The 12,500-nt window shown below is 47.2% G+C and overlaps 1 protein-coding gene across 1 annotated transcript in view; it reads right to left on the reverse strand.

The window, feature by feature from the left end:
- Positions 1 to 6: 6 nt before the first annotated feature.
- The window catches only part of zmiz1a (zinc finger, MIZ-type containing 1a), a 130,574-nt gene continuing 118,080 nt past the window's right edge, over positions 7 to 12,500 (reverse strand). The window contains 19 exon segments of the mRNA XM_080849026.1: positions 7 to 258; positions 2,658 to 2,824; positions 3,115 to 3,365; positions 3,564 to 3,632; positions 4,164 to 4,231; positions 4,831 to 4,988; positions 5,746 to 5,851; positions 7,276 to 7,486; positions 7,846 to 7,987; positions 9,536 to 9,704; positions 9,896 to 9,964; positions 10,073 to 10,255; positions 10,405 to 10,645; positions 10,647 to 10,702; positions 11,018 to 11,077; positions 11,079 to 11,173; positions 11,176 to 11,192; positions 11,683 to 11,903; positions 12,121 to 12,235. Coding sequence (XP_080705152.1) covers positions 37 to 258; positions 2,658 to 2,824; positions 3,115 to 3,365; positions 3,564 to 3,632; positions 4,164 to 4,231; positions 4,831 to 4,988; positions 5,746 to 5,851; positions 7,276 to 7,486; positions 7,846 to 7,987; positions 9,536 to 9,704; positions 9,896 to 9,964; positions 10,073 to 10,255; positions 10,405 to 10,645; positions 10,647 to 10,702; positions 11,018 to 11,077; positions 11,079 to 11,173; positions 11,176 to 11,192; positions 11,683 to 11,903; positions 12,121 to 12,235 — 2,620 coding nt within the window. The 3' untranslated portion in view covers positions 7 to 36.

A 12,500-nucleotide genomic window follows, 5' to 3' on the forward strand; every position in this document is an offset into this window, starting at 1 on the left:
CCTGGGCCCCGCCCTGCCCTTCCGAAGGGTGAAAGGTCAGCTCGCTGCCATGCGATTGGCTGTTAAGGCTGGAGGACGGCAGCGGCTGCTGAGGCTGTTGCTGATTGGGCGGGACCTGGCGCGTGGGCGGCGGGTGGAGGAAGGGGGTCCGCTGTGGTGAAGCGGCTGTGCTGATTGGCTGCTGGGGTGAGGCGGCGCATGTAAGCTCTGCTGATGCATGGAAGCATGGGACGGTTCAGTGCTGCCTGGGTGAGGCATCTGGAGGAGGCACAGGAGAGAGCACAGTGAGACACAGCATAGAGAGAGAGAGAGAGAGAGAGAGAGAGAGAGAGAGAGAGAGAGAGAGAGAGAGAGAGAGAGAGAGAGAGAGAGAGAGAGAAAAAGCGGGTAAAAGAACAAGCTAAAAAGAGGGAGATGAGGGAAGACTGAGTAGAGAGAAGACTGGGAGAGAATGACAGATGAAGAGAGAAAGAGAGAGAAAGCAAGAACAGAGAGACATATAGAGAGAGAGAGAGAAAAGAGAGAGAAAGCAAGAACAGAGAGACATATAGTATAGCGAGAGAGAGAGAAAAGAGAGAGAAAGCAAGAACAGAGAGACATATATATAGAGAGAGAGAAAAGAGAGAGAAAGCAAGAACAGAGAGACATATAGTATAGCGAGAGAGAGAGAAAAGAGAGAGAAAGCAAGAACAGAGAGACATATATATAGAGAGAGAGAAAAGAGAGAGAAAGCAAGAACAGAGAGACATAGTAGAGAGAGAGAGAGAAAAGAGAGAGAAAGCAAGAACAGAGAGACATATATATAGAGAGAGAGAAAAGAGAGAGAAAGCAAGAACAGAGAGACATATATATAGAGAGAGAGAAAAGAGAGAGAAAGCAAGAACAGAGAGTCATATATAGAGAGAGAGAGAAAAGAGAGAGAAAGCAAGAACAGAGAGTCATATATAGAGAGAGAGAAAAGAGAGAGAAAGCAAGAACAGAGAGTCATATATAGAGAGAGAGAGAAAAGAGAGAGAAAGCAAGAACAGAGAGTCATATATAGAGAGAGAGAGAAAAGAGAGAGAAAGCAAGAACAGAGAGTCATATATAGAGAGAGAGAAAAGAGAGAGAAAGCAAGAACAGAGAGTCATATATAGAGAGAGAGAGAAAAGAGAGAGAAAGCAAGAACAGAGAGTCATATATAGAGAGAGAGAAAAGAGAGAGAAAGTAGTAACAGTGCCTCCCCTTGGGACAGCATGGAACACAGCCCACAGCATGATGGCCATCAGCAACACACACATGGAGTGTCAGAGTGTGTTCTGTGTTAGTGCACTGTGTGTGTGTCAGAGTGTGTTCTCTTTTAGTGCACTGTGTGTGTGTCAGAGTGTGTTCTGGGTTAGTGCACTGTGTGTGTGTCAGAGTGTGTTCTGGATTAGTGCACTGTGTGTGTGTCAGAGTGTGTTCTCTTTTAGTGCACTGTGTGTGTGTCAGAGTGTGTTCTGTGTTAGTGCACTGTGTGTGTGTCAGAGTGTGTTCTCTTTTAGTGCACTGTGTGTGTGTCAGAGTGTGTTCTGGGTTAGTGCACTGTGTGTGTGTCAGAGTGTGTTCTGGATTAGTGCACTGTGTGTGTGTCAGAGTGTGTTCTCTTTTAGTGCACTGTGTGTGTGTCAGAGTGTGTTCTGTGTTAGTGCACTGTGTGTGTGTCAGAGTGTGTTCTCTTTTAGTGCACTGTGTGTGTGTCAGAGTGTGTTCTCTTTTAGTGCACTGTGTGTGTGTCAGAGTGTGTTCTCTGTTAGTGCACTGTGTGTGTGTCAGAGTGTGTTCTGTGTTAGTGCACTGTGTGTGTGTCAGAGTGTGTTCTCTTTTAGTGCACTGTGTGTGTGTCAGAGTGTGTTCTCTGTTAGTGCACTGTGTGTGTGTCAGAGTGTGTTCTCTTTTAGTGCACTGGGTGTGTGTCAGAGTGTGTTCTGTGTTAGTGCACTGTGTGTGTGTCAGAGTGTGTTCTCTTTTAGTGCACTGTGTGTGTCAGAGTGTGTTCTGGGTTAGTGCACTGTGTGTGTGTCAGAGTGTGTTCTCTGTTAGTGCACTGTGTGTGTGTCAGAGTGTGTTCTCTTTTAGTGCACTGTGTGTGTGTCAGAGTGTGTTCTCTTTTAGTGCACTGGGTGTGTCTCAGAGTGTGTTCTGTGTTAGTGCACTGTGTGTGTCAGAGTGTGTTCTGGGTTAGTGCACTGTGTGTGTGTCAGAGTGTGTTCTGTGTTAGTGCACTGTGTGTGTGTCAAAGTGTGTTCTGGATTAGTGCACTGTGTGTGTCAGAGTGTGTAAGTGCACTGTGTGTGTGTCAGAGTGTGATTTCCGTTAGTGCACTGCAAGGAACGCAGCATTATGTTTGCTGTGGAGAGAAGAGGAGAGGAGAGGAGAGAGGAGAGGAGAGGAGAGGAGAGGAGAGGAGAGGGGAGGGGAGAGGAGAGGAGAGGAGATGAGAGGGGAGGAGGGGAGAGGAGAAGAGAGGAGAGGAGAGGGGAGAGGAGATGAGAGGAGGGGAGAGGAGAGGGGAGAAGAGAGGAGAGGAGAGGAGAGGAGAGGAGAGAGGGAGGGAGGGGAGAGGAGAAGAGAGGGCTGGACAGTTCTGCAGTGCTGCCTGGGGGGCGGGGGCTGAGGGAGCTGGGAGAAGGGCTCACCGTGTCAGGCATGGCGTGGGCGAGAGGCTTGTCGGGGCCCATGTGGTTGTTGGGCCCCTCTGGCGGGTGCGACAGCTGGGGGCCGTGGATGAAGTCATTCATGGGCGCTCCGCTGGATGGGTTGCCATGGGGGAAGTCAAAGTTTCCATGGCCCTGGTAACTGTTTCCTGACACGCAAAACACAAACACTGGTGAAACGGGATGATCTCACAGCAGGCACACAAAAAGATGAGCGGGAAAAAAGAGAGAGAGAGAGAGAGAGCCAACTGGGGCTCCAGTCCAACTCTTTAAAAGAGAATACAGCCTGCACACGGAGCCTTACTGACAGTTATGACTGCACCAAGTTCAAGTCATTAAATCTGATAGATCTTATAAAAATACACAAAACTCCTCCAGTGTTTTTAGTCAGTAAATGGCAGATAGGAGGAAAGGTTTGGAAGGCTGGTTGGGTGCTGACCTCGTCCCTGGCTGACGTACTCCCCACTGTTGGCTGGGTGCTGCTGGGCCAGAGAGGTGTAGGGCGAGGGTCCTGGCCCCAGCTGGGCGATCATCTCCATCACATTGGGCATGGTCATCTGACTGGGGCTCATGGTCTTAAAGCGCTTGGCCAGAGGCCCGTCTGGATCCTCCTTGATGTGGAGGTCCGACTTTATGGGGACGGGCCGCCAGCTACACGTCGGGTCGATGGTGACCTCCTCAAACTCCGAGCTGAGAGGAAGGAGAAAGTGGAACAAACACTCAATCACAGCTGAGAGCACGGCTGGAAAATACAGAGAAAGCGTCCAGCGCTCGTTTAAAAACCAAACAAAAAACCAGCCTAGTCAAGTCCTTATCTCAGACGAGTCCTTGAAACAGAGTGTGGAAAGAGCCCGTGGTTAAAGAGTGTTCTGCAGGAGCAACACTTACTTTTGGATGGCATTGAGAATCCCCCACATGTACTGATCCACCTCCAGCCCCTCCAGCAGTGCGCTTTTACTGAAGGACACAAACACTCATTAGGAACAATACAGATGGAGAGCGCCATCAACCAAAGCAGACAGGCAGACTCTGTGTTCAGAGAGCTCAACCAAAGCAGACAGGCAGTCTCTGTGTTCAGAGAGTTCAACTAAAGCAGACAGGCAGTCTCAGTGTTCAGAGAGTTCAACTAAAGCAGACAGGCAGTCTCAGTGTTCAGAGAGTTCAACTAAAGCAGACAGGCAGTCTCTGTGTTCAGAGAGTTCAACTAAAGCAGACAGGCAGTCTCAGTGTTCAGAGAGTTCAACTAAAGCAGACAGGCAGTCTCAGTGTTCAGAGAGCTCAACCAAAGCAGACAGGCAGTCTCAGTGTTCAGAGAGTTCAACTAAAGCAGACAGGCAGTCTCAGTGTTCAGAGAGTTCAACTAAAGCAGACAGGCAGTCTCAGTGTTCAGAGAGTTCAACTAAAGCAGACAGGCAGTCTCAGTGTTCAGAGAGTTCAACTAAAGCAGACGGACAGACTCTGTGTTCCTAGGAGCAGACGGACACCTACTTGCAGACAGGACATCGCCACGTCCCCCTCTCACAGTTCAGCTGCAGATACGACTCCAGGTCAAAACACTGCAGAAGAAAACATGTCAAGGGCTATCAGTTCCTTCAGTCCTCTTTCAGGATGGTCCATGATACAAGATACAGAGCACACAGGCAATACAGGCGGAGAAGAACTCCCAGTGTGATTCACTATATACATGCATCCTATCCTATCCTTTACTATACTATACTATACTATACTATACTGTACTACTATACTATACTATCCTATACTACATATACTATACTACAGTATACTATACTATGCTATCCTATCCTATACTATACTATCCTATACTATACTATACTATACTATACTATATTATACTATACTATACTATACTATGCTATCCTAACCTTAACTATACTATACTATGCTATACTATCCAATACTATATGCAAGTATGTGTATAAGTAGCAATGTGTATAAGTATTTTATAAACAGTATATGTATATACATGTACATACTACTTGCTATGAAAGTACAATCAAGAACAGGTATATACAAGTTTACATAGTGTATATAGTATATAGGTTTATACAGTGAAAGCCAGCACTTTCAAGGTTGTTGAGCTGTGTGAAGGGCACAGAGAGCTCAGTGTGTGTGTGTGTGTGTGTATGTCCTCTACCTGTACGTGTTTACAGTCGTGTCCCCGTGCTGGCAGCTGGATCCGTCTGAAGGTGATGGGACACTTGAGAGACACTTTAATGGCTGTCTGCTCAATCCCATCCTCCCCATTCAGAGTGGTGTTAGAGGACGCTGCTACACTGCTGAAGTTTCTTTTGACTAAAGACAGAGAGAGAAAGAGAGAGAGAGAGAGAGAGAGGAAGAGGTAAAGAGAGGGAGGGAGAGAGAAAGAGAGAGAGAGAGACATTTTGAGAAGAGTGAGAAGGTAAAGATGTGGAAGCAAAGATGATCCAACAGGATAAACAGATTAGCTGTGTTATTATGGTGTGCATTATTACCTCCGCCAAGGAGGTTATGTTTTCACCCCTGTATGTTTGTTTGTTTGTTTGTCAGCAGGATTACGCAGAAACGCATGGACCGATTTCCATCAAACTTTGTGGGGAGATTTGGTCATATAATGTCAATAATTGATTAGAGTTTCAGATGTCAAGGTCAAAGGTCAAGGTTACAAAAAAATCGCGAAATCTTCAAAAATCCCTATCTCATAGCATTGGGCGATCTTAATTAAATCTTAGTGTTAATTATTAGGCATTGGCGGAGGTTTGCATTCTCTGAATGCTCCCATTCTTGTTGATAATGAACCCCAGCAGATTCTAGAAAATGTTGCATTCTTTCTCAGATCAGTATATTCACTGATGTTTAGAGGTTGGAGGAGCAGACTTCTGATAAACTGCAGAACTCTCAGTTCCAGCCCAGGAGGACTCAAGTTACTTCATCGAAAGACCCACATCAGAGGAGATGGAAGGGGCAGAGGGAACAAGAAGAGAGGGAGAAGAAAGAGATGGAGGGGATAAAGAGAGCGAGAGAGGGATGGAGAGAGAGAGAGAGAGAGAGAGAGAGAGAGCAGCAGACATACTTTTGGTGATGCAGTGTTCAGCGGGCAGCAGCCTCTTCTTGAGGAGCCCCTGCAGGACGGAGCGCACAGACGGCCGATGCACCAGCTGCAGTACAAACAAGTGCGACTGCAAAACACACACACACACACACACACACACACACACACACACACACTTATCAGAACCTAACGCACAACCATCACTACATGTCTTCTCACAAACACACACACACTCATCAGACCTAACACACAATCATCATCATATGTCCTCTCACAAACACACACACACACACTCATCAGACCTAACACACAACCATCATCACATGTCCTCTCACAAACACACACACACACACACTCATCAGACCTAACACACAACCATCACCACATGTCCTCTCTCACACACACAGGCAACAACAACCGGGAAAATACACCAACACATGCAAACACAGTTTTGGAATGAATATTTGTCTTTGTCTTTATTTGTGTTTTTCTTTTATGTACAGCAAATCATGCAAATGAAGGCAGTAAATGAAGTATTAAAGTGTACATATTAAAACTAGGGCTGTCAATAGATTAAAAACTAAAAAACAAATTAATCTCACATTTTGAAATTCATTAATCTAGATTAATCACGATTAAAAGTGTTTGTTCTTCTTAAGACTAAATCTTGTAAATTAACGGGTAATCACTTTCAGACAGCGTGTATTTTAGACAGTGTTGTTTAATTGTATTTTTTTGATACAGAAAACTACAATAAAGCTGTGTTTTCAAAGAGTGAAGAAACCCTGGTCATTGTCATTGCTGACTGACGTCCAATGGTCCCCAGTAAGGGCGACGCTGGCAGCTTGCTTGAGGAGCTGAATTTGTTGTGCTTTCTAGCGTCATACAAGGAATGTATGCGAGAAACAATGGTCCCCCTCGACGGTAAATCGCAAGAATTGTCCCCTGAAGCAATTCTAATCACCTCAGTCAGCCTAACGTCCTCAACTATGTCAGTCACCGGCAACCCAAACTGCTAAAGTGTTAGTAACCTTTTCACGGACTCGTCTAATTATTTTCCTAGAGAAGTCGTGGAGTGCTGCTTCTGTGATAGCTAAATTCAGCTTGACAAATGCTACATACAACCTTAGTTTTGTCGATTGTTCCGTCATTTTGCCTCTTAAACAGAAACTTTCCACCCAACAATCCCTCAGCTCTCTCCATCTTCAACTACCGTCTCGGTCTCACCCATCTAACTGACTGCAGACACGCGGCGGTTTTGTGTCAGGAGTCAACTCACACCGGAAGTAAACAGAGTTGCAATAACTGCGTTCAAATATTTTATCGCATTAATCTCGGCCAGAGTAATCTCATAGATTAACGCGTTAACTTTGTCAGCCCTAATTAAAACACTTCATGTACATGTTTATACAGGTGTGAGTGCAGGGTTTATCTGTGTGTGTGTGTGTGTGTGTGTGTGTGTGTGTGTGTGTGTGTGTGTGTGTGTGTGCGTGTGCGTGTGCGTGTGCGTGTGCGTGTGCGTGTGCGTGTGTGTTGTGTGTGTGTACTCACACAGCAGCAGGCAGTGACGGTGATCTGGATGGTGTTCCTGCCCGGCTGGCACACGTGTTTGAGGTGAAGGGGTTTGTGGGAGGTTTTGTTGTCTCCCCTCTCGATGGTGAGGGGCGTGGCGTTGACGCTGACCTGCACGGAGGCGGGCCAGTTGGTGTTCATCTGCCGGTCTTCATGGTGGTAGCACTTGAACTGCAGCTCCAGATCAGACCTGCAGCACAGAGGTACATAGAGAAGGTCAATAGTCTGAGACCCACACCAACCCATACTGCAGGGTGGAAGTGTATGAGTTTGGACACCAGATGTTTTCATGAAAACCTATTGAAATATTTGTGTGTGTATGTTTCTTGAATCAAAAAACAGTAGTAAAGTCACTTATGACAAAAAAAAAAGAAAAGGAGAAAGTTGCAGTACATAAGTGAATATTCAACACCATTAGACATCACTCTATCCTATATATATACAGTATGTATCTATCCAGAGTGAACTCCCTAACCCTAGAGTTGTACATAAGGCCAGAGAGAGAGAGAGAGAGAGAGAGAGAGAGAATGAGAGACTGATGGACGCTACCTCCACATGAGTGTCTGGTGGACAGAGGGTCTCAAGTGGAAGACGTGGTTGCTGACGGCCAGGTTGTGCTCCAGGCGGAAGGGCTCCAACACCACACCGTCCCGCACTGGAAACGTTAAACGCAGCTCCTCATTAGGGTTGGCTGAAGACAAGAGTGGAAGATTACAGTCAGGCCTGGCTTGACGGGCGTACACTGCTGTACTGATGCAGAGCCGGTCACAGTGATGACTCCATAGAGAGAGAAAGCAATGGGGTGTCTTTGCTGTGGTGCTTAGGTCATCGCTTGCATTTGACTTCTAGTAATGCTAGAGAATGACTAGCAAATGTACATGTACATAGAAGCAATGAATGTTGCACACAAATCAACTTCTGTAAAATTTCAGGATAAAAACCAGAGCAGTTGAACTAAAATATCAGAAAAGTCAGTCGTCTGGTAAACATTTATAATTGAAATGCACTTGTCCATAAGACTTGATCTAATGAGTCTTACTTCTATCATTTGTTTGTGGATACTTCATATTACACTTTTCACACAGACCATTTCCTATCAAATTAGGAACGAGCTTTAGAATGGTTGAAACTTTCACTTACCATAGGCTAAAGCCTTGTTTGTGAGCATAGGTCAAAGTCATGTAGCCTATGGGAACACTTTTAAAGACACAGGTCCAGTGTCATGTAGCCTATGGGAACACTATTAAAGACACAGGTCCAGTGTCATGTAGCCTATGGGAACACTATTAAAGACACAGGTCCAGTGTCATGTAGCCAATGGGAACACTATTAAAGACACAGGTCCAGTGTCATGTAGCCTATGGGAACACTATTAAAGACACAGGTCCAGTGTCATGTAGCCAATGGGAACACTATTAAAGACACAGGTCCAGTGTCATGTAGCCAATGGGAACACTATTAAAGACACAGGTCCAGTGTCATGTAGCCTATGGGAACACTATTAAAGACACATGTCCAGTGTCATGTAGCCAATGGGAACACTATTAAAGACACAGGTCCAGTGTCATGTAGCCTATGGGAACACTATTAAAGACACCAGCCAGTGTCATGTAGCCAATGGGAACACTATTAAAGACACAGGTCCAGTGTCATGTAGCCTATGGGAACACTATTAAAGACACAGGTCCAGTGTCATGTAGCCTATGGGAACACTATTAAAGACACACGTCCAGTGTCATGTAGCCTATGGGAACACTATTAAAGACACAGGTCCAGTGTCATGTAGCCTATGGGAACACTATTAAAGACACACGTCCAGTGTCATGTAGCCTATGGGAACACTATTAAAGACACAGGTCCAGTGTCATGTAGCCTATGGGAACACTATTAAAGACACAGGTCCAGTGTCATGTAGCCTATGGGAACACTATTAAAGACACAGGTCCAGTGTCATGTAGCCTATGGGAACACTATTAAAGACACAGGTCCAGTGTCATGTAGCCTATGGGAACACTATTAAAGACACACGTCCAGTGTCATGTAGCCAATGGGAACACTATTAAAGACACAGGTCCAGTGTCATGTAGCCTATGGGAACACTATTAAAGACACAGGTCCAGTGTCATGTAGCCAATGGGAACACTATTAAAGACACAGGTCCAGTGTCATGTAGCCAATGGGAACACTATTAAAGACACAGGTCCAGTGTGACATGAGTGTGTGTGCAGGGGAGACTCACTTGGGTGTGGGGGCAGCACCGTCACGCTGGGCTTCATGTCTGGAGGGAAGGGCGGTTTGACGTCCTGACCGGGGGACAGGTAGGGGGGGATAGTGCTGCCCGGGGTCATGGGGGGCGTGGGGTTCCCAGGGACTGGAGAGTGGGGGTAGTTACCCACTGGTCGTGGAGGCTAGAAGAACAGACAAACAAATAGATAAACAAACAAACAAACAAACAAACAAAAAACACACAGAGCAACAGCTTTCACTGATCTATACTGTACATAGAACTATATCTCCCTATGATGTTGCAGTATAAGGAGGCTCTCTTTTGATTTTACAAATTCAATACAATTTATTTTACAAATGACAGGGCACATACCCCATTGCCTTGACTGTAGGAGTATCCACCAGCAGAGAAGTTGTTGTTTTGCCCATTAAATGGCTCCTGCTGAAAGAGAAACGAGTTATATAGCATTTAGCACATTTAGCATCAGCCACACCAGTCAGCATGCAAGCCTCATCTCCGGAATGCCATGTCATCATGCCGCTGGCTCACCTTATAGTACTGGCCCATGGCCACTCCACCAGGGGGGTACTGGCCGGCACCCTGCTGCCCTGGCATCCTCTGGCCGGGGTAGTTGGGCGAGGGCAGAGGCCTGGAGGCGTTGGGGGTGGAATATTGGCCCTGCTGGTTGGGAAACTGGCCGTTTGGTGCAAACTGCTGACCTCCATAGTTTGGCTGGAGGGGACAGAGAAGAGGAACGAGTGTCAAAGGGAGAGGAGGGTTACAGGTTAGAGTGTGGCTCTAAAAGAGGCCTGAAGGGCTTGGAACCGGCTCAGAGGGGGAACCCCCAGCCCGCCCTGTCCCACAGTCCCAGCTCCACCTACCTCCCCTGGGTAGGGCCTCTTCATGGCCTGCATGGGCATGCCCTGTGGCCGGGGGCCCGGGTAGCCCTGCTGGGGCATCCTCTGGCCGTGGCCGCCAAAGGGAGCCATGCCAGGGGCTCGGGGCTGGTTCATGCCCATGGGGGGCCCCGTCATGTTGCCGTTGTTGATGCCTGGGTTCATGCCTGCCGGGTTCATGCCCCCTGCCCCCTGCATGGATGGGGGGCCTCGGGGGCCCTGCTGGCCTGATGAACTGGTTGTTGTAGCCCTGTTGGGGACCCATCTGAAAGGACGAACACATCTGCAGAGCAGAGCAGAGAAGAGCGCGGGAAAATGACCACCAAACGCATCACAGAGCACTTTCTAGTTCCAACCACCATTTTCACACCTTTGAGTGGTGTGGAATGATTTATGGAAACAGGACAATATATGTTCAAATGATTTATAGGAGGATGAAAATACTTTTCAAAAGACATCCTGATCACCATAAATAACAAGAGTAATCTCTGGGGGAGACTGTGAGCACTACTGAAGGATAAAACACTCTGATGGGGCTTCGGCATTTAGAAATTCTTTTAGTGGTAAAAGAAAATATAACATGTCTTCTGGCTTGTACCTGGCCATACTGGTTCATGTCCTTGTTTTGCGTCTCCTGTAGGGCCACAGTGGCGGTTGCGGGTGGCGGTTGCCGTGGCTGCGGCGGCTGCTACAGCGGCCGCAGCGGCAGCAGCAGCTGGTTGGGTGGGCTGAGGCATGCCTATTCCCCGGGGGCATTAGGACCACCTGGGTAGCTGCAGAACAAGAAGGACGGATGTGTGAGCTCACTGAACACCATCAACCCTGACATTTAAAAACACATCCACACCAACAGGGGGCCCTCCTCTCTACCAGCAACACAATCTGGCGTCCGCTGCAGTCTATGACCTGACCTCACTGCACCACCTAAAGTATCCTTTAGCAGTGTTTATCACTCACACAGCATAGAATACTGTTTAAACAAAGGTTCAAAGGTTACATTTTTCCACCTGTCAGTAGCTTTTTAATCAGTGCCTGTGACATTCTACCTGTCAGTAGCTTTTTAATCAGTGGCATTCTACCTGTCAGTAGCTTTTTAATCAGTGGCATTCTACCTGTCAGTAGCTTTTTAATCAGTGGCATTCTACCTGTCAGTAGCTTTTAATCAGTGGCATTCTACCTGTCAGTAGCTTTTTAATCAGTGTCATTGGCTCATTCACTGGGCCCCTTCTTCTCATGAGGGCGTGGAGTCAAACAGGCACTCACCTCCCACTGAAGCCTCCTCCGCCCGGGTGTCCTGGCCGTCCGTACAGGCCCTGCTGCATGCCCTGCTGCATGTAGGCCTGGTTGGAGCCCCCTTTGGCTGCGAACTGCTGCTGTTGCCCAGGGAACTGGGCGTTCATGCCTGGGTTGTTAGCTGCCATGCCTGAGCCTATGCTGTTCCCTCCAGAGTTCATGGGGTTGTTAGCATTAGCCATGTGGTTGCCCTGTGTCCAAAGGACAAGCTCCATTACATTACAATGACTTGCAGACTTGACAAACTGTACTGACATGAAAACAAGTATGCAAATATAGACACACAAGTTTATTGAGGTAGATTGCTTTTGACTTTGGCTAGTTCTTTTTCCAAGAGTACAACTTAATATGAAACTTCAGCGATGTGCAGTAGATTGTGCCGTATGTCTGTGTAGCTTTGTGTCTCACCTGACTCTGGGATGTATTGGTCACACCCCACACCGTCGTCACTACAGAGAGAGACCCAGGGGCCTGGTTGGTGTTTTGTTGCCAGGGAACAGAGTCATAGGGGAAGGAGCCATCACTGAAGATAACACATGAGAATGATTGACTGATTGAATAGACTAGGTTGTGTTATTGACCCTCAGCAGATATGTCTCCATGCATACTGAAGAAGGAGTCGCTCCTGAGAGGACGCTAGCGATAGCTCCCAATCAGACTCAGAGCAATGTGGAGTGATCACTGGACTGATCTCTCCTCCAGCATCGATTCACTGCTGTGAGGCAGGCAGGCAGGCGAGGCCCCCAGAGGCCACTCCCTACCTCAAGGGAGCTTTATGGGACCAATAG

This window comes from Sprattus sprattus, assembly GCF_963457725.1.
Source record: "Sprattus sprattus genome assembly, chromosome: 12".
NCBI classification, from domain to species: domain Eukaryota; kingdom Metazoa; phylum Chordata; class Actinopteri; order Clupeiformes; family Clupeidae; genus Sprattus; species Sprattus sprattus.